Source organism: Camellia sinensis, chromosome 2, assembly GCF_055761805.1.
Source record: "Camellia sinensis isolate YWXY chromosome 2, ASM5576180v1, whole genome shotgun sequence".
In the NCBI taxonomy this organism is placed as follows: Eukaryota; Viridiplantae; Streptophyta; class Magnoliopsida; order Ericales; family Theaceae; genus Camellia; species Camellia sinensis.
The window spans coordinates 213,513,397-213,532,677 of NC_138962.1; the positions used below are offsets into that span (position 1 = coordinate 213,513,397).

General features: G+C 38.4%; 1 protein-coding gene across 1 annotated transcript; it reads left to right on the forward strand.

The window, feature by feature from the left end:
* The first annotated feature begins 12,094 nt into the window (after positions 1 to 12,094).
* On the forward strand, positions 12,095 to 17,877 carry LOC114295962 (serine/threonine-protein kinase BSK3). The gene is given in 11 exon segments (XM_082916905.1): positions 12,095 to 12,308; positions 12,413 to 12,485; positions 12,487 to 12,616; positions 13,691 to 13,826; positions 14,187 to 14,303; positions 14,306 to 14,319; positions 14,409 to 14,514; positions 15,651 to 15,736; positions 16,535 to 16,723; positions 16,967 to 17,119; positions 17,553 to 17,877. Coding segments are annotated over 11 exon segments (1,266 nt in total). The 5' UTR covers positions 12,095 to 12,226; the 3' UTR covers positions 17,733 to 17,877.
* Positions 17,878 to 19,281: the final 1,404 nt, after the last annotated feature.

Genomic DNA, 19,281 nt, shown 5'->3' on the forward strand with positions numbered 1-19,281 from the left:
CATCTGAGAATAGTGTTGCAGATATTAAGGGAGAATAAATTATTTGCTAAATTAAAAAAGTGTGAATTTTGGTTGGAGAGTGTATCATTTTTGGGTCATGTGATATCTAGAGATGGGGTGTCTGTTGACCCCAAGAAAGTGGAGGCGGTGGTAGAGTGGAATAGGCCTACTAGTGTCACTGAAATTCGTAGCTTCTTGGGTTTAGTAGGTTATTATAGAAGGTTTGTTGAGGGATTTTCCCGAATTTCTATGCCTTTGACTCATTTAACACAAAAAAGGGTTAAATTTGAATGGTCTGATGATTGTGAGAAGAGTTTCCAGGATCTAAGGAGTCGATTGGTGTCTACTCTAGTACTTCTAGTTTCGTCCGGAGATGAAGGTTTTACCATCTATAGTAATGCATCGAAGATGGGATTGGGTTGTGTCCTGATGCAGGATGATAAGGTAGTGGTATATGCGTCTAGGCAATTGAAGCCATATGAGCAGAATTATCCTACGCATGCTTTGGAGTTGGCTACAGTGGTGTTTGCATTAAAAATCTAGAGGCACTACCTGTATGGGGTGAAATGTGAGATATTCACTGATCATAAAAGTCTGAAGTATATTTTCACTCAAAAAGAATTGAATATAAGGCAAAGGAGATGGTTGGAGCTATTAAAGGATTATGATTTGACTATCAATTATCATCTAGGAAAAGCCAATGCAGAGGCTAATGCCTTGAGTAAAAAGACCCCAAGTAATTTGGCTACCTTGATCACTGACCAAAAGAATATCTTAGAGGACTTGCGAAAGTTGAATATTGAGATTAGATGGCACAACCATGGAGCGCAGTTGGCAAACCTTAGGGTTCAACCCACATTGATTAATAGAATTAAAGACGCTCAAGGAAGAGATCCTCAGTTGCAAAAACTTAAGGCTAAAACGGAAATAGGGCTACAGATGGAATTTTGTATGCATAAAAATGGAACCTTGAGATTTGGAAGGAGGTTGTGTGTGCCTAATGATTTAGAGCTCAAGAGAGAAATCCTTAGAGAAGCTCACAGTTCAGGGAAATTGCTCAGTATGTTGCTCAATGTTTGGTATGTCAACAAGTGAAAGTTGAACATCAGAGACCTGCAGGTAAGTTACAACCTTTTCTTATTCCCGAGTGGAAGTGGGAACATATTACCATGGATTTTGTGACAAGGTTGCCTAGGACCTAAGGTGGTAACAATGCTATTTGGGTTATTATTGATCGATTGACCAAATTCGCTCACATTCAAGCTTTTAAGGTAGGGTTCTCCTTAGAGAGGTTTGCAAAATTGTATATCAAAGAGATTGTGAGGTTGCATGGTATTCCGATGACCATAGTGTCGGACAGAGATAGCAGATTTGTATCTATGTTTTGGAGGAGTTTGCACGCAGCTTTGGGTACTAGTTTGAATTTTAGCACGACCATTCATCCTCAAAGTGATGGACAGTCTAAGAGAACTATTCAGACTCTTGAAGACATGTTGAGGGCCTGTATTAATGATCTTGGAGGTTCTTGGGATGAGTATTTGGCCTTAGTGGAATTCTCTTATAATAATAGTTATCATGTGAGCATTCAGATGGCACCATATGAGGCTTTATATGGACGAAAGTGTAGATCACCTATTTATTGAGATGATGTGGGTGAAAGGAAGTTGTTAGGGCCTGAGATTGTGCAACAAACAGTGGACAAGATCAATCTTATTAGAGGGCGACTTCGCACTGCACAGAGTAGACAGAAAAGTTATGCAGATAATAGGAGACGCGATTTGGTGTTTGGGGTTGGAGACCATGTGTTCCTTAAGGTGTCTCCTATGAAATGAGTAATGAGATTTGGTGTTCGTGGTAAACTAAGCCCTAGATTTGTTGGACCATTTGAGGTTTTAGATCGAATTGGTGAGGTAGCTTACAGACTTGCCCTACCACCGTCACTAGCTGGAGTTCATAATGTTTTTCATGTCTCAATGTTAAGGAAGTATATACCGGATCCTAGTCATGTGATTGATCATGCACCGTTGCAGTTTAAGGAGGATTTGACATATGAGGAACACCCTATACGAATTGTTGATAGGAAGGAACAGGTTTTGAGGCGTCGAGTCATCCACTATGTTAAGGTTCAATGGAGTAATCACTCAGAAAGAGAAGCAACTTGGGAACTCGAGGATGAAATGAAACGAAAGTATCCACAACTTTTTGAGACTTCAGGTATGTCAAATTTCGAGGACGAAATTTCTTTTAAGGAGGGAAGGATGTAAAACCCAAGTTTTAAATATTATTATTTTATTGGATAGATTAGTAATTAAATTAACTTATATGAGTCATTTATTAATATCAAAGAATTAGTTATGAGATGGCATTATATTTCCTATTACTTAGATGGGTAATTTTGTAACTTTGAGAAATTAGGTTAATAAGCCCACCTATTGTGGCTTTAAGTCTTGGAAAACAAACAAAACAGAGGCTATGAATTGCTCCATAGGCGGCTAGGGTTTGAGAAGGTAAAAGAAAAAAGAAAAGAAAAAGAGAAGAGAGGCTTGTGCTGCAGAAAGGGTTTGGAAGAGTTAAAGGTGAAGGCAACAAGCAAGGGTTTGGAAAAGTTTAAAATTAAAGAAAAGAAACCCAAACCAAGGAAAAGGGAGGATTCATAAGAGTGGTGATTTTGCTTTATTCATCACTTAGGTAAGATTTATTTTATTGCATTCCTATCTATGATTTTAGTGTTAATATATCAATAGATGACTTTATGGGCATATATGATTAAATAGATATATTGATGTAGTCTATGTTGGGGGTCTCAATTTTGCTAAATTTTAGAGTGTATTTTGCATCCCATTTGGGTGGTTCATATTTTGAGATTGATATGTGATGGGTTAAGTTTAATGGTGGTGTATTTGTGGGATACACGTTTAACTACAAGCAATTACAAATTGTTACGTGTATATAAACAACAATAGAATAATATGGATTGAGAATTTCCGAAACCGTGATGGCTTTGTTTTGATGCTAAATTGGGGGAGTTCTTAATAGGCAATTGGGTTAATTTATTTTATTGTTGTTACAAGAAGAGATGAATGGATGCACATAATAATTGTTTATGCGGTGTAATATTTTATTAGGTTTGTGAGATTGAGGTGGATATTGGTAAATTGAGATTAGCTTGGAAAATATTATTTTAGCTGTTTGAAGGTAAGTAACCCTCTATCACTGTTGGTTCATTTTCATTCGTATCAAATCGTTTAAAATCATAAATATTTATTTATAACCTTTATGTTCTCTTAAAATAAAATATGGGTCAAGTATAAAACAACATCGAATATTATTACGAAAATTATTCGAATATTTGGTGAAACTATTCTGAAAATTGTACCAAATGTTTATTCCGAAAATATCGAATATTTTTATTTAAAAGTTGTGTATTGTTTGAATTCTGAGCATCACTCTAGTCTGACTATGATTTGGACCCTAGCCAATGGGGGTTATTTATTGGCACAGAAACTAGTTTCTTTTGGGGCTTTACCACCGGCCTACGTGTGGTTCTGGGCCTTGTCACGGGCTAAGTGACCGTAGTCACCAAGACTTGGGTTTTGTGAATTGCATCATTGAACCATTTGAATATCGAACCATCAATTTTGAACAACGAAATTTCATTGAATTACCTCATTGTCTTTTCAATTAAAATGTATTGCTACACTGTTTATTTTCAGCTACGAAACATCTTACAAAATAATTGTTCATTTATTGAATGGTAGCAATAAATATATTTATTGGTTATCGACTATTTTTTTTGTATACTTGATCCAGCTAACAGTGATGGTTGGTTATTTACTAGGCTGTCTAGCTTACCCTTATTTTATTTTTCAGATTCTGAGGAATAGAGCTGCGCGGGGTTTTTACTTGTGGGAGTGCCAAGAGTAGGACTATGATTTAAGTACTTGGATTATTATTATTATTTCTTTTATTAGTGGACTTGGTGGGCAATTTCATATGATAAGAATTATCTATTTGTATGGTTTTTAGCATTATGATATTTAAGGATTTAATTTGAGTATTTTACATTGTTGGTTATGTGTTGGACTCTTAGCCTTGCATGCTCACTTAAATGAGTGTGCGGCGTTGTCACGGAGCTTGGGGCGTGACAGTAAGGATATAACAAATTGGCAGGGAGGAAAACAGCAGAGCAGACGAACTAGCAGGCTTTGCCTCAATGGCAGATGCATCCACCCCTCATCCATTGCTCATCGACTACTTACCAAGACCAAGCATAGAAGACCCCGAAGCAGAAGGGGTATGTTGCGCAGAATTAGGCCCCTCTTGGATGGATCCCATCATCCTGTTCCTAAAAGACGGCATCCTACCAGAAGAGAAAAAAAAAGCCAACAGAATAAGAGCAAAGTCGCAGCGATTTTGGCTATCTCCATCTTTGGCATTATACAAGAAGTCATTCTCAGGGCCTTACTTAAAGTGCGTTCATCCCAGCAAAGTGGAAGCATTCTTGTTCGAAATACACGAAGGGGTGTGCGGAAGCCATCAAGGGGGAAGATCGCTAGCTTACAGAGCCATTTTGCAAGGATATTGGTGGCCATATATGCAGGCAGACTCAGAGAAATATGTGAAGAAGTGTGAAAAATGCCAAAAATTCGCGCACCAAATACATCAACCAGCAAGAGAACTCCAACCATTGACTAGCCCATGGCCTTTCGCAATGTGGGGCTTGGATATAGTAGGACCACTTCCAACAGCACCCGGCAACAGGAAGTTCTTTGTCGCAGCCACAGACTACTTCACAAAGTGGGTGGAAGCAGAAGCATTGGCATCAATCAAAGAAAAAGATGTGAAGAAGTTCGTTTGGCAGAATATCATCACTCGGTTTGGCATACCAAAAGCCCTAATCTCAGACAATGGTACTTAGTTCGACGGCAGAATCTTCAGAAGCTTTTGTGAGGAATACAAGATAGAGTTCTACAATTCTACACCGGCATATCCTCAAGCAAATGGGCAAGCAGAAGCATCAAATAAAGTCATCTTGGATGGACTAAAGAAAAGGCTAGAGAAGGCAAAAGGCAAGTGGGCGGATGAACTTCCTCATGTTTTATGGGCTTACCGCACCACACCTCGGCGATCAACAGGAGAAACACCATTCTCCTTAGCCTACGGAATGGAAGCAGTAATCCCACTAGAAGTTGGCCTCCCCACAATTCGAAGCGAAAATTTTGATCCAGACTTAAATGGAGAAGCCATAACTTTGGAACTCGACCTTGCAGAAGAAAGAAGAAAAAAAGCACTGGTTCACATTGCCTCATACCAACGAGAGTTAATCAGAAAATACAACAAAACGGTGCATCCAAGACAATTCAAGATTGGGGATTGGATACTGCGTAAAGTAATGGGAAACACCTTGATCCCAGGAGATGGCAAGTTAGGGCCAAACTGGGAAGGTCCTTACAAGGTGGTTGGGTTAGCAGGCAAAGGGGCATACCACCTAGAAGACAAGGACGGCAAAGCAATCCCTAGACCATGGAACACGGCCAATCTCAAGTTATTTTACTTTTAGCTTTTTCAAACATATGTAATTTTTTCTTTCTTCAATAAAACAAGCGATTCTTTTCAGCATGAGTTGTTCTCTGTACAAGCTAGCTTTAGTGAAGATTAGGTACAAACCAAACATTATTCTAAGTTAGCTGGAAAAACTAACTTAGAGGTTGGCTGGATTAAACCAACACCCTCCTAAGCCCAGGATAAGGATCCAGGCTGCAGGACGTTTGGTCGGAATAACCAAACAGTATTCTAAGTTAGCTGGAAAAACTAACTTAGAAGTTGGCTGGAATAAACCAACTCTCTGTACTCTTCAGCCGAAGTAAGGGCATGGCTGAAGAGTGGTTGGCTGGAATAAACCAACTCTCTGAACTCTTCAGCCGAAGTAAGGGCATGGCTGAAGAGTGGTTGGCTGGAATAAACCAACTCTCTGTACTCTTCAGCCGAAGTAAGGGCATGGTTGAAGAGTGGTTGGTTGGATTAAACCAACTCTCTGTACTCTTCAGCCGAAGTGAGGGCATGGCTGAAGAGTGGTTGGGTGGATTAAACCAACTCTCTGTACTCTTCAGCCGAAGTGAGGGCATAGCTGAAGAGTGGTTGGGTGGATTAAACCAACTCTCTGTACTCTTCAGCCGAAGTGAGGGCATAGCTGAAGAGTGGTTGGGTGGATTAAACCAACTCTCTGTACTCTTCAGCCGAAGTAAGGGCATGGCTGAAGAGTGGTTGGCTGGAATAAACCAACTCTCTGAACTCTTCAGCCGAAGTAAGGGCATGGCTGAAGAGTGGTTGGCTGGAATAAACCAACTCTCTGTACTCTTCAGCCGAAGTAAGGGCATGGCTGAAGAGTGGTTGGCTGGATTAAACCAACTCTCTGTACTCTTCAGCCGAAGTAAGGGCATGGCTGAAGAGTGGTTGGCTGGATTAAACCAACTCTCTGTACTCTTCAACCGAAGTAAGGGCATGGCTGAAGAGTGGTTGGCTGGATTAAACCAACTCTCTGTACTCTTCAGCCGAAGTAAGGACATGGCTGAAGAGTGGTTAGCAGAAATAAACCAACTCTTGTTACTCTTCGGCCGAAGAAAGGGTAGGGCTGGAAAATAGCTGGCTGAATTAAACAAACTCTGTGTACTCCTCAGACCGAAGTAAATATATCGGCTAAGGAGTGGTTGGCTGGTAAGCATAATTTAACCAGCTAAAACCGGAATAAGAGTTCAAACAAAATTTTCATTCAAGACATTACAAGTGCAAGCATACGAATCACAACCGAAATAAAAGTTGAGCACAAAAAAGAAGATTTTCATTAAAGATCAAAACAAGCAATTACAGAGGGGCATAGCCCGGTCACAAAGACAGAGTAACAAAAGAAAAAAGTACAAATTCAATTAAAAAGATCATCAATCTCGGCATCAAAAGCTGCATCAGCATCAACATGAAGACCGGCTTCAGACGGGAGCTCACTCACGGATGGGAGAGTGGTTTCGGTTGGAACCACAGTTTCACCTGGAAGATCAGTAGTCAGATCTTCCACCGTGGGCTCCAACCGAATTGTCTGGTCGACACTGACAACCGGAGTATCTTCAGAAGCAGAGTCTTCGTCAGAGTCAGAGTCTGAGCCTTCAAGAAACTGCTGTTGCATGACGTTAGCATACTCCGCAAGGGAGCTCGGTATAGAGTAGGCTGGAGGGTTGAAAACCTCGGTCTGTGGATTTTGACCGAGCTTCTCAACAGCCGCCCTCCAGCCACACTTGAAGAACAGCTCCTTGGCAGCATTGCACTACTTGGCATAAGCATCCTCTGCCTTCTTGAAGCCTTGTTTGCCGGCTTCTTTTGCGCTCTCCTTCACTTGGGATATTTCGGCATCTTTCTTTCTTTCGAGCTTCACCAGCTCGCGCAGGTACCTGTCCTTCAGAGCTATGGCAGCCTTCTGCCTTTCTGCTTCGGCCGAACTAACCAGTCCGGTCAGCCTGCTGTTCTCAGCTTGTAGCTCGGCCATTTGCTTCTTGATGTCTTCTACCTCGGCCGACTTCACTTCGGCTTCTGCCACAGCTTGCCTTGTAGTTTTTCTGAGTTCCAGCACTTTCTTGTGAGTGTTGTAGTTTTTTTGAATTGCCTGACAAAACAAAGACTTCCCATGAGCCGAAGTAAAAGTTTAAAAAACTAGACAGAAAAACGGACAAGAGCTACTTACCAGGATCATGGACTTCGTTGCAGACCGAATGGACTTTAATTCGGTGTTTAGCTGCTTTTGGTGGTGCTCCATATCCTTGGGGAGGCACACACTCTTGGCCAGACTAAAGGCCAACTGGTGATCTTTTTCAGCGACAACCGAATCAGCATCTACGACATCTCGGTTGTTGAAAGTAAGTTTTCGTGCCCAGCTGGTGGTAGTTCGGTTGGTGGGCTCCGGTTGGGGGCTCGGTGGCAGGATCGGTGGAATAGCAGTCTCATCTTCATCAACCAAACTTGGTTCAGACTCGGTGGTTCGGGCGAGCTTGGTTCGGCGCGATGAAGACGGCTGTTGAGAGGGGAGGGCCACAACGGCAGGCTGCGTTTGGCTTGGTAACGGTACTTCGGGCCTGCTTGTCTCGGTCAGAAGCGCCCTTAGTCTGTTCTTCTTGGCCATTTCCTCTTCAGCAGTTAAAGGAATTAATCTTATTTGCGGCAAGTTTGGGTCCGGCTCTGGGGCGTCTTCGAGAAGAAAGTCAGTTACTCTAGCTTTTCGGCGACCACTGTATCGGTAGGTCGGCTCGAATTTCAGCAATTTGGCCCAACTACGTTCAGGATATCGTAGTGCGGCTCGCAAAATTGCAAGGTTTGGATAGCTATATAAGGAATGGAGGTGGGCGGAATCTGCGAAAGAAAAACTGTTAGTCCGGTTGATAGACTAACAAACCGAAATAAAAAAATAATAATAAAAATATATATATATATATGCAAGAAAGAAGACCGAAGTTAAATTACCGGGCTCTCCTTTCTTCCAATTTATAGGTCGGCCAGGAATTTGGGCTTGAAAATCCTCAAAGTTCCCAGAGACCCAGAAAAAATCATCGTCGTTTAAATCTTTGTCCGGTGTATATTTAATTATCTTCTCTCGGCGGCGACGTATTCTAAGATAATAAACCCACCCATCTTCTTTTGAGCCAATGGAATATTGGTGGAAGATTTCGGCCAGGCCAAGGTTTAGTCCGGCTTGGTGGTTCAGTGCGGCTATTCCCATAATGATGCGGTATGAATTGGTGGACAGTTGGGTAGGGCATAATCTAGTCTGCCTAAGAAATTCACAGATCAATGGTTGGACTGGAAACCGTAGTCCGGTTTCTATAATGGATAAAAGGGTGAAGGGGACAAAGCCTTCATTATCCCATGGGATGACATCTTTTTTGGCTAAAGTCAAGTGGACATCATCAGGTATGTTATAGTCCTTCCTGAATTCGGCTAAACCGCCCGGAGTATCTACCAGATACCTATACTTCCCCATTTAATTTATAAGTTACTAATAAGTTAAGTTCGGTCGAGAGAATGTGCTCAGTAGCTCGGTTGAGCGCACGGAGGAGTGTCTGGGCAACCTAAGTCTGCAAAGTAGAAAACAAAAGGGTTAAGCACAGATCATTGGACCGTGCTACAAATTAAAAGCAAGGTAAAAGAGCCCTACTTCGGCTTCGTGGGCAGGTACTATCTCAGTTAAGCAAAATGCATGGTAGCTCGGTTTGAGCAGGGTTCTTATTAAGCCAGATTTGGCGAGCATCTCAGCACGCAGGCTTTGGAAACAAATTTTGTCAAAACGGTTCATAATCTAGGGGCCGCTTTCTGAGTTCGGTCTAAGGAACAAAGAAAGCTTGTTTAGCCCCAAAGGTTTAATTCGGTTAAACTATGAGTTTTGTTACTTCGGTTGAGCCTCTAGGGGCAGCTTTCTGAGTTTTGGTTCAGAAACAAAGAGAGCTGGCTTAGCTCGGTTGAAGATCGAAGTTACTAGTCTGAACTTTGTTTGGTGATCTTATCTCGGCTAAAGCGAATCAGGAGTTGGTGACTTGTTGAAACTTTTGTTATTTATACAAGTTCTAGTTCGGTTATTGTTTAAAGTGATCTACCTATATAGGACAAACGGAATCCTGGTTTGGTTGCTACGTGATTTTGGATCTAAGACTAGTTTTCTACAGAATAGTTCATACACGCATGAGTTCTGCTAATGTTTTTCCATGAAAGTACAGAAGCAAAGCAGAAATGGAAGAAAATGTTTTGCAAAAGTACAGTAAACAAAATGCATAGAACAGATACGAAGGTAAAACAGGGAAGGGAGATGGATTTGCTTACCAGATTGAATAAAAGAGGACTGGAGTTGGAAACAGTAGCAGCAAATGAAGAACACGAGCTTGATAAGGGAAGAAGTAGAGGCACAGAGAGAGAAGACGAAGAATAGTAGGGTAAGTGATTCAAAAATGAATGGGTTGTTTTGTGTAAAGGATGAAAGGCAAAAAGGGCGGGACTGTTCAAAAATTTCGCAGTACGAGGGCGGCGTGACAGCTGCCCCCAGCCTATCAGAACCCGCCACGTGTCATTGGAAAGGGAAGCGTTACAATCGCGATTGAAGAGACGTTTTGACCGGACAAAACAGAGCCCGGAGTGAAAGTAGCTCGGCTTAAAAAGCTTAGGAGTTTTTAACTCGGCTGGAGAGGCTAAAGGGTTTTTAGCTCGGCTGGAAAAGCTTAAAAAACTCCAGCCCGGCTAGTAGACTGGTAATCCCAATCATGTTGTGCAGATGGAATTAAGGGGCAATTGAGAGGGTAATTTTTGGTGAAAATTGGGCCGAGCTGTGAGATGGACTTTGTGCCCCAAAGTACGAAGGACTGTGTAAAAAAGGCCGAAAAAGTTACTCCGGCCCAAGAGAGATAAAGTTACTCCGGTTCAAGAGTGATAAAGTTACTCCAGCCCAGAAGAGATGTTGAGTTACTTCGGTCCGTGCAACTTGGAGTAAGGCCGGTCTCAGAGATAGTCCGGTCATGATGTATTCTGGGTAGGTCGGTCGGAATGTTGCTATTCAGTAGATCGGTCCAAACACACCATGGTTCGTGTATGAGAGAACCGAGATATGGCGCAGCAAGAGGAAGAACCGAACTACTGTTAGTACGGCCTACTCTGTGGCTCAGTATAGCCAGGTTTATCTCGGTCGTATGGCAGTTCGGCCGTGGTGAAAACCATCCCACTTGGTTTAAGCAGTGGGGGTGTAAAAGGATAAGCATTATCCTTAGGAGTATGAATCCTAGGAGGACTCTGCATGGAGGAATAGAAATCCTACTAGGATTGTGCCACTCGAAACTTATAAAAAGCTCACAAACATCACCTAGGAGGAGGTAACACACAACTTTGCTTTCTGAGAACATAGAGCTTTGTCTATTTGTCAAGTTTACTGACTTAGGCATCGGAGAGGTTTCCGGCACACACTCGCCGGTTAGCTCATGTTTGTGTTTTCAGGTGATAAACGACGTCGTACGGAGGAGCGTGGACTTGGTCAACAGAATTATACGAGAAGGCATATTTCTTTTCCGTACACTTATAATATCATATAATATATATTCATGTACATAAATTGACATATGTGTTTGATGTAACTACTTGAATACTTTAATCTTCTCGAAGTTCTTCATGTATTGGTTCTTTGTTTTCATATTGTCTTATCAAAACACGTTTCCTTGCTTTCTGTTTTTGTTGCTTTCAAAAAGCACAAAAAATGGGAATATTGAGGCCTTAAAATTCGACAACAGCTTCGATCTCATCGTGCGTAGCATTGTGATGTTTGACTCCAAAATGTGGATTTAGTGGGACATTTAAATTGTTCTTGAATTGATCGAAGAGGGTTTTAAAGAAAATACTGACTTGTATTAGTCTTTACATTCGAAAGAAATCTATTTTAATGCAAATAAAAGGTGTTTTGTGAGCTGTTCTTTTGTGGGTATTTAGTTTTGGAATGTGGGTTGAGCTGTTTTTGTGGTTTTGAGCTTCATAGTTGACTTGGAAAGAAGGGAGTCTCTAAAAAGGTATGTTTTTCATTTACAGACTGTTTGGATTGAGGGGTTTGGTGAGAAAAGAAAGAAAAATGGAGAGAAAAAGAACTTATATGACTTGTTTGGATGATTGATTGAGGAGGTGAGTAACGGTGAGGCAAGTTTTTTGAATTGTGTGTGTTTGAGTTATGATATGATATAATTACAAATTGCAGTTTCTTGTCTAATGGGTATTTTTTTTAATGTATTACTTAAATTGAATTTGAATCTGATAATAGCCTGTACAAAGTTGAGTTCTAAATGTTTGTTTTAATATCTAAAAGAAATTTTGAGTGCCCAGAAAGATATATTTTGATAGACAGAGGTGTCTTTATATATGCCTTTCTAATTTCTGTACTCAAATAAATTTGCAGTCGTTGAAGCATACACCTTACACCTCTTAAGAGAGGACTGTTTAAATCTATTCCGCTTCGGAGTTGGCGAGTTTGAGGGCAGAATTGACGTTCTGCTTATGGTTTTATCATTGAAAAGCTTGGAAAAGTTGTCACTGATTGACACCGTGTAAAATATGATTAATTGGATGAGTTTGAATTGAATGAGTTGGATTTGTAATTGATGTCGGGTTTGGTTTGAGAGGCACACATTTGGAGGTGTCCGCTATTTAGACTCTGATCACTGATATTCACATGGGTTCCCAGTCCTCCAAACTCTTGTCATGTTGTTGGGTTTCACGACATAGCACATCTATTGTTGAGGCACCTAATGTTGGTGTGTTACCTTGCCTATCTTTTTTATTTTTATTATTTTTAAATTTTTTTCTTTTTTATGTTAATTGGATGTATGTGTTGGTTGGTTGATATGTCTGCTGTCAGAGAATGAAGAGGAGAAGGTCAGCGACTTGCCTGCATTCCGTGAATTCACACTAGAGTAGCTAAAGAATGCCGTTTGAGGATATTGTATCGGAGAATGGTGAGAAGGCTCCAAATGTTGTTTATAAAGGGATGCTGGAGAATCAGCAGAGGATCGCTGTCAAGCGCTTTAAAAAAACAGCTTGTCCAAATGTGAAGCAATTCTTGGTAAAGTCATTCTGAAGAATCTCTCTCATGAGCACATGAATTCATACATTTCTCTTGCATAGTTTTTTGTTATGATCATGCTTTGCCATGCAATGCAATTGTATATGGGCGTGATTAGGTAGGACTGCAAATGAAGTCAAGCAAAGCTGAGCTTTGCAATACTTGAGCTTGGCTTTTTTATTTATCTAGCTTGCCTCAACTCGTTAATACTAATCATGCTCGAGCTCAACTCGAAGCTTGATGATGAATAAAAAATTAGGCTTGATAATCAGGCTTGGTCAGCCCGTTAAATATTATTCTATATTACAATTATGCATGTATAACACATTTTACATTATTTAATATATAAACAATACTTATCTTATCGTTTAAGTAAATAATAAACAGGCCAAGCTTATTCTAGCTTGAGCTAAGCTCATTTATTAAACCAGCCTAAAAATCTTGCTCGTACTCATTTATATACGTAACAAACCAAGCTGAGCCAAACTTGTGAGGAGCTCGGTTCATTTGCAGTCCTAACCATCGGTATCAAATTGTTTTTAGGTGCAAACAAGAAGGTTCAACTGTATTCATTCTTTTTTCTTTCTTTATAAGACCACCCCGAGTTTTTCATTTAGGCTTATATATCTATCCTCTTCTACTTGTGTTGTGAGAGTCTGGTTGTTTCTTTTCTCTCTCTCTTCAGGACAATTATGAAATTGTGTTGTTTCTTAAACCTTTTTTACCTTAAAAATCCTGCACCACATAATATATTTTTCTTGACCCTTTTATTACATTTTGTGTAGAACTAAAAACAGGTTTTCCTTTTTGTTATAAAATTTATATTCCATATCTCCTAATTTGTGAAGAACATTTTTGTGCACTATGAAAATTTGTTCTGCTTTTTTTACTTTTCATTTAATTTGCATTGATCCAAGATGACTTGCATATCCATGTCGGAATCAATGTTCCTTCATATGTCTTGAATAGGTTTTCAATTACCACGTCACTTATTTTTGTGTTTCACATATGTAGTGTTTGGGATGTGCCTTTTGTTCATTCTTGACTATAATTATTTTTCTCTGGCAACTACAGGAAGAAGCGAGGTTGGTTGGCCATCTCTGTAACCATTGGTTGGCAAACTTGCTTGGTTATTGCTGTGAAGATGATGAGATGCTGCTCGTGGCTGAATATATGCCCAACAATACACTCGCAAAACACTTGTTTCACTGTAAGGGTTTTTTTTTTCCCACCTAAGTTGAACGTGGCCTAAATGCTTCTTAAGTGTGTCCCAGGCATGTACAGTGAAAAAACAAGTATTAATAAATAGACACTCCATGTGGCGTGTCAAATGCATGTCCCAGCTGTGTCTGCGTCTTATATGTGTCTGACATTGTTACGACACCTATTTTGAAGTGTCCATACTTTATAGCTCACTATTAAATCCAAATTTGTTTATTATAGGTTCCATAAGTATTGTTGTTTTTACTGGCGTCAATTATTTGCTATATGTTTCCATTATTTCTATATCGTTGGGTAAGTTCCAATCTAATTTGGTGTATTGGATAATGCAATTATTCCTTTGGTTTAGGGGAAACACAACCTATGAACTGGGCAATGCGATTGAGGGTGGTTTTACATGTTGCACAAGCTCTAGAATATTGTACAAGCAAAGGTTGTTCCGTTTATCATGACCTAAATCCTTACAGAGTTTATTCGATGAGGTATATATTAAATATTTCCTTAATTTGGACACCTCTATTCAGTTGAATTTTATATGGGTTCCTCTATTTATCTTTTTAGAATTTTGCAGGACTGTAATCCTAGACTTTCGTGCTTTGGCCTAATGAGAAGTAGTGGGAATGGAAATATTTACAGTACAAATTTGGCATTTACTCCTCCAGAGTTTCTAAAAACCGGTATGTATTCTCTTGACAAAGGACAATTTTTATGCCCCCAATTTTTTTTTAAATCATGTAGGATCTATTAGAAGTCTCTTTCATTGAACTTCGTTCTGATCTCACCTCGTATTTTTGGTTCTTCCTTCTGTTTTGTGGGGGAACATGCCTGTTAACCAAGTGTAACGTTATTTGTCTTCTACTTTTCTTCTACAATGGTAAAAGAAATTAGCTTTCAGAGTTAAGCACAAATGCATATTTATCCTGTTTTTGTTATATTTTCTGTTTTCTTTGTTTTCATTTTTCATGTTTTTGGAAACAAAAACAATAAAAAGTTCAACCCATCATTTTCAAATTGTTTATGTTTTTGCTAGTTTTCAAAAATTCAGAAACAACTTTTGTTGTTTCCTAAAAAGTGGATTGTTTCTAGAAAATTGTATCGAAAAAAGTTCGCCAAACAAGTTTTCTGTGTTTTTTGGAAAGTGAAAACAGAAAACAAAAAAATGATCACAAAATCAAACAAGCTTTTGGTTGAGTTTTCAAAATATGTTTCTTGAGTTTAATGAAAAAAATCAAAAACACTAATCATTTTCATATAGGAAACAAAAACAATAAAAAGTTCAGCCCATCATTTTCAAATTGTTTATGTTTTTGCTAGTTTTCAAAAATTCAGAAACAACTTTGTTGTTTCCTAAAAGGTAGATTGTTTTTAGAAAATTGTATCAAAAAAAGTTCACCAAACAAGTTTTCTGTGTTTTTCAGAAAGTGAAAACAGAAAACAAAATTACAATAACAAATTCAAACAAACTTTTGGTTGAGTTTTCAAAATATGTTTTTTGAGTTTATGAAGAAAAAAAAATCAAAAACACTATCATTTTCATATTTTGGGCAAATTTATTTTATCTTTTTGAAATTTTTTTTTTTTGGTGTTTATTTTCATCAAACTAAACTGAAAGCAGATTGTGAAAACTCAGCCAAACAAGGTAAGATACTTCTTTTGGTGGATGAGGTTAATTATTTATCTGGTTCAAAATTCTCTTGATGTCATTGATGACAAATTTGATGTTTCACACTCCTTTGTTACTTGGATGTTTTAAATAGCCCAAATGATGTTTAGATAACTATTCTTGCTTCATATGCTGGTCTTCTTTGTATAGGTACAGTGACACTAGAAGGTGTAATATATAGCTTTGGCACTCTTTTGCTTGATGTTCGTAGTGGGAAACATATTCCCCCTAGCTATGTAAGTATCTGTATCTTACAACCAAATTTGATGTTTTATGCTTTATGCAAATTATTTTTTGACAATACTGTTGTTCGAGTCTAGAGCACCCCCCAAAGCTTATATTTATCTTTTTATTCTGTTCTGGATTTCGTATACGTAGTTACAGACACATCTATTTGTATATCTATGTTAATACATAGTTATGCATGTATTTTTTTTAAAAAAAAATTACCACGATTAGTGTGTACTTTAATGTAAACATCTACCTCGATAAAGTGGTCAGGAATTGGAAATAATCTAAGTCCTTTCTGTTGGTTTTTGGAAAAACCATGAAGCTAGGGTAAAATGGAAATGCTGGGTGAGGGCTTAAAGACCCATTTGACTCCAATAGAATGGACATGGGGAAAACAGAAATTCTCGAAGTACCCTTATCTTAAAACAATCATTCTGAAAAACAAATGGAAGTCTTTAAATTCATATTAGAGCAATAAATAAAATGGTTGCAAATTGTCATGGCAAAGGCAAAGATTAGTAAAAAGTTAAAACAGAACAAACACCCAAGCACACAAGGCTTTACATGGTTTGGCTATAAGCCTACGTCCACTGGTGAAGAATGGAATTCACTATGAAGATTGAGATTACAATAAGCTGGCTTGCTCTCTCTCTCTCTCTTTGAATATGTATATAGGGATCCAAAATTGGCAAACCTACAAGGATGCAATATCTTTATGCAGATATTTTCCATTTCTTAGATTAATGATCTTTCTAGGATATGTATTTGACATTACGTGCCTAATGCTGTAGTAATTCTGCCAGGCCCTTGATTTGATACGGGACAGGAACCTTGAGATGCTGACAGATTCTTTCTTGGAAGGAAAATTTTCCGATGATGCCAGGACTGAGTTAGTACGCTTGGCTTCTTGATGCTTGCAATATGAACCCCAAGAAAGGCCAAATCCAAAGTCATTAGTGGCTATTTTGACTACTCTTCAGGAAAATACCAAGGTCGATTGCATTTTTACTTTTTGCTTAATTTTCTTAAGAATAAAGGCTTATCATCCCAAAGCAACTCAGAAATTGGCAAGTCTGGCCTGTTTCCTAATTATTTATTTATTTTTTTTGGTATGATACTTTTACATTTTTAACTTCTTATAGTCAGAATTAGTTATTTGAAATTTTGAATGTGCCAATTTCATCTTGTTAAGCAGATTTAGGTTTGTTATGAATCTTTGGTTTCTTGCTGTACAGGTTCCTCCTCATGTCTTAATGGGCATCTCGCCCAGTGCTTCCTTCTCACCTAAATCCCCACTTGGTGAAGCATGCTTAAGAATGGACTTGACTGCCATACATGAGATCTTGGAGAACATTGGGTATAAAGATGACGAAGGTGTCACCAATGAGGTATTGTATATGTTTAAAAATTGTTAAAGATTAGATTTTTCTCGTCATGTATTCTGAAGTCAACATCTTAATCTCACATAATTGTCTCATTAGAATGTTTAGGACTTATACATAGTGCAATATAATTGCTTTGTAAGCTTCAGCTTCAATTTTCCGTTGCCTGAGCATGATATATCGGTCAATATCGACTGATACATAAGTGAATATCGGTATTGGAACTCTAAAATCCTGATACTAATTGGCTGATATCTAAAGCCCTCCCTCCTTTTGCTTTTTCTTTTTCTTTTTCTTTTGTTGCCATGGAGGATGTCAATCGCTTGAGAGCATGTTATGCTTTGTCATACCAGAGACAATTTTATCGTTCTTTTTGACCCAGATAAAATTACAGCCTATGCATTGTGCTTTAGCTCACTACCATCTTTCAACATTGCAGCTCTCATTCCAAATGTGGACTGACCAAATGCAGACAACAATAAATTCGAAGAAAAAAGGCGATTCTGCTTTCCGGTGTAAAGATTCCAAAACTGCAATTGACTGCTACACACAGGTTATTTTTGTTTTGTTTTTGTTTCCGAATTCTAATTTAATGGCAGTCAATCTTGATATCACATAAATTACTCACTAACAATTGGAAGCTTTGGGGAATTACTGAGATGATTATAACAATTTGTCTAAGTAATGTTTGGGAGTGTTGCCTTATAAAAACGATTTACATTTTGGAATGCACATTCCAAAACATGGTACAGTTTCATTCCAAAACAATGAATTTAGCTATCAAAGCGATTCGAAAAATATTTTCCACTATAAACCTTAAAAGTTACCATAAAGAGAAAAAACAAATCAAATATAACAAACTAAAATTTTAGGAGAGTAGGGTTGACAAAGGTAAAAAATTGGTCATAATGCTCATACAAGTGTGTGGTAACATGATTAATTTGAAAGGAAAAAAAAAGGGTAACATTTTATTGGATGTCTAATGCTTAGAGCCCTAGAAGTATCTTAAATTCTATTAGTCTAATCAAATAAGTCTAACCATATCGTACGTTTTGGAAAATGTGACATACCACATTCGTGATCATGTTCCATGTACCGAAACAATCCACGTCTCAGGTAATTCAGAGATAGTGGCAGTTTATGGGAAAACTCTGATAATCTAATGGTTACATTCTTGAAAATCTGAGTGAATGCTGAAAACTCACTTCCTTTGTGAAGATCATTATTTGGCACGTATTGAAAGGTTTTTGCTCTTACTTATCCAAAAAAAAAAAGAAAGGTTTTTGCTCTGACCGGAGCTTTATTCTATTCAACAATCATAACGAAATTATCATTCTTCATTTCTTGTTCACAGTTGTAGTTTGGTCGATTTTCACGCCCTTCAGATAGTTACATTTATTTGTTTTGGAAGTTATAATGATTTATTTGGTACTTCGTGTTCGTGTATTTACAATTTTGATGTAATGCTTTATTTGATTTCCCAGAAATTGTCAATAAAGTGTGAAATTTACTGGTTTTCTTTTTCTCCATCTTCTTGGTCTTGAGATGGTCACAAACCTAGGTTTGCAGTGCCATTTCTGAATGTTAGTTATGTAGAGGATACTTTAGCGTAGACCTTGAAATTTATTTTGAGAGTTGATTGGATTTGTGTACTGAAACTTTCTCCCAAGGATGAGATTTAGGTTATGTTTGGATCTTGGATTTGTGGAAGGGAAACGAAAAGGAAAAGAAAAAGAGGAATGAAGTAGGGTGATTTTGGATATTGGATTTAGGGTTTTTTTTCTCTTCTTCACACCCCCCCCCCCCCCCCCCCCGAAAAACATTGTTTGATGAAATGTTTTTGAAAATAGTTTCTGAATTTTTTTAGGAAATACTAAAAAGTGTGTTTTGTATATTCGAAAGTATTTTTTCCACAAAATGAAAATGGTAGGTGTTTTCAAACTTGTCATTGATTCATTTTTAAAAACACAAAAAATCATAACAAAAAAAAATCAAAGCACAACTATCCTCTTTTCCCCCCACAAATTTAAGATCTGAATACAGCTTTATGCTCTCATTATATGCTTTCCAATTTGCACTTTGACCATTTGGTGTCTTTTCCCATTTGCTTCTGGTCTACAACTAGTTTCTAGCAAGCATTCACTCATCTGGTGCCTTTTCTTATTTTC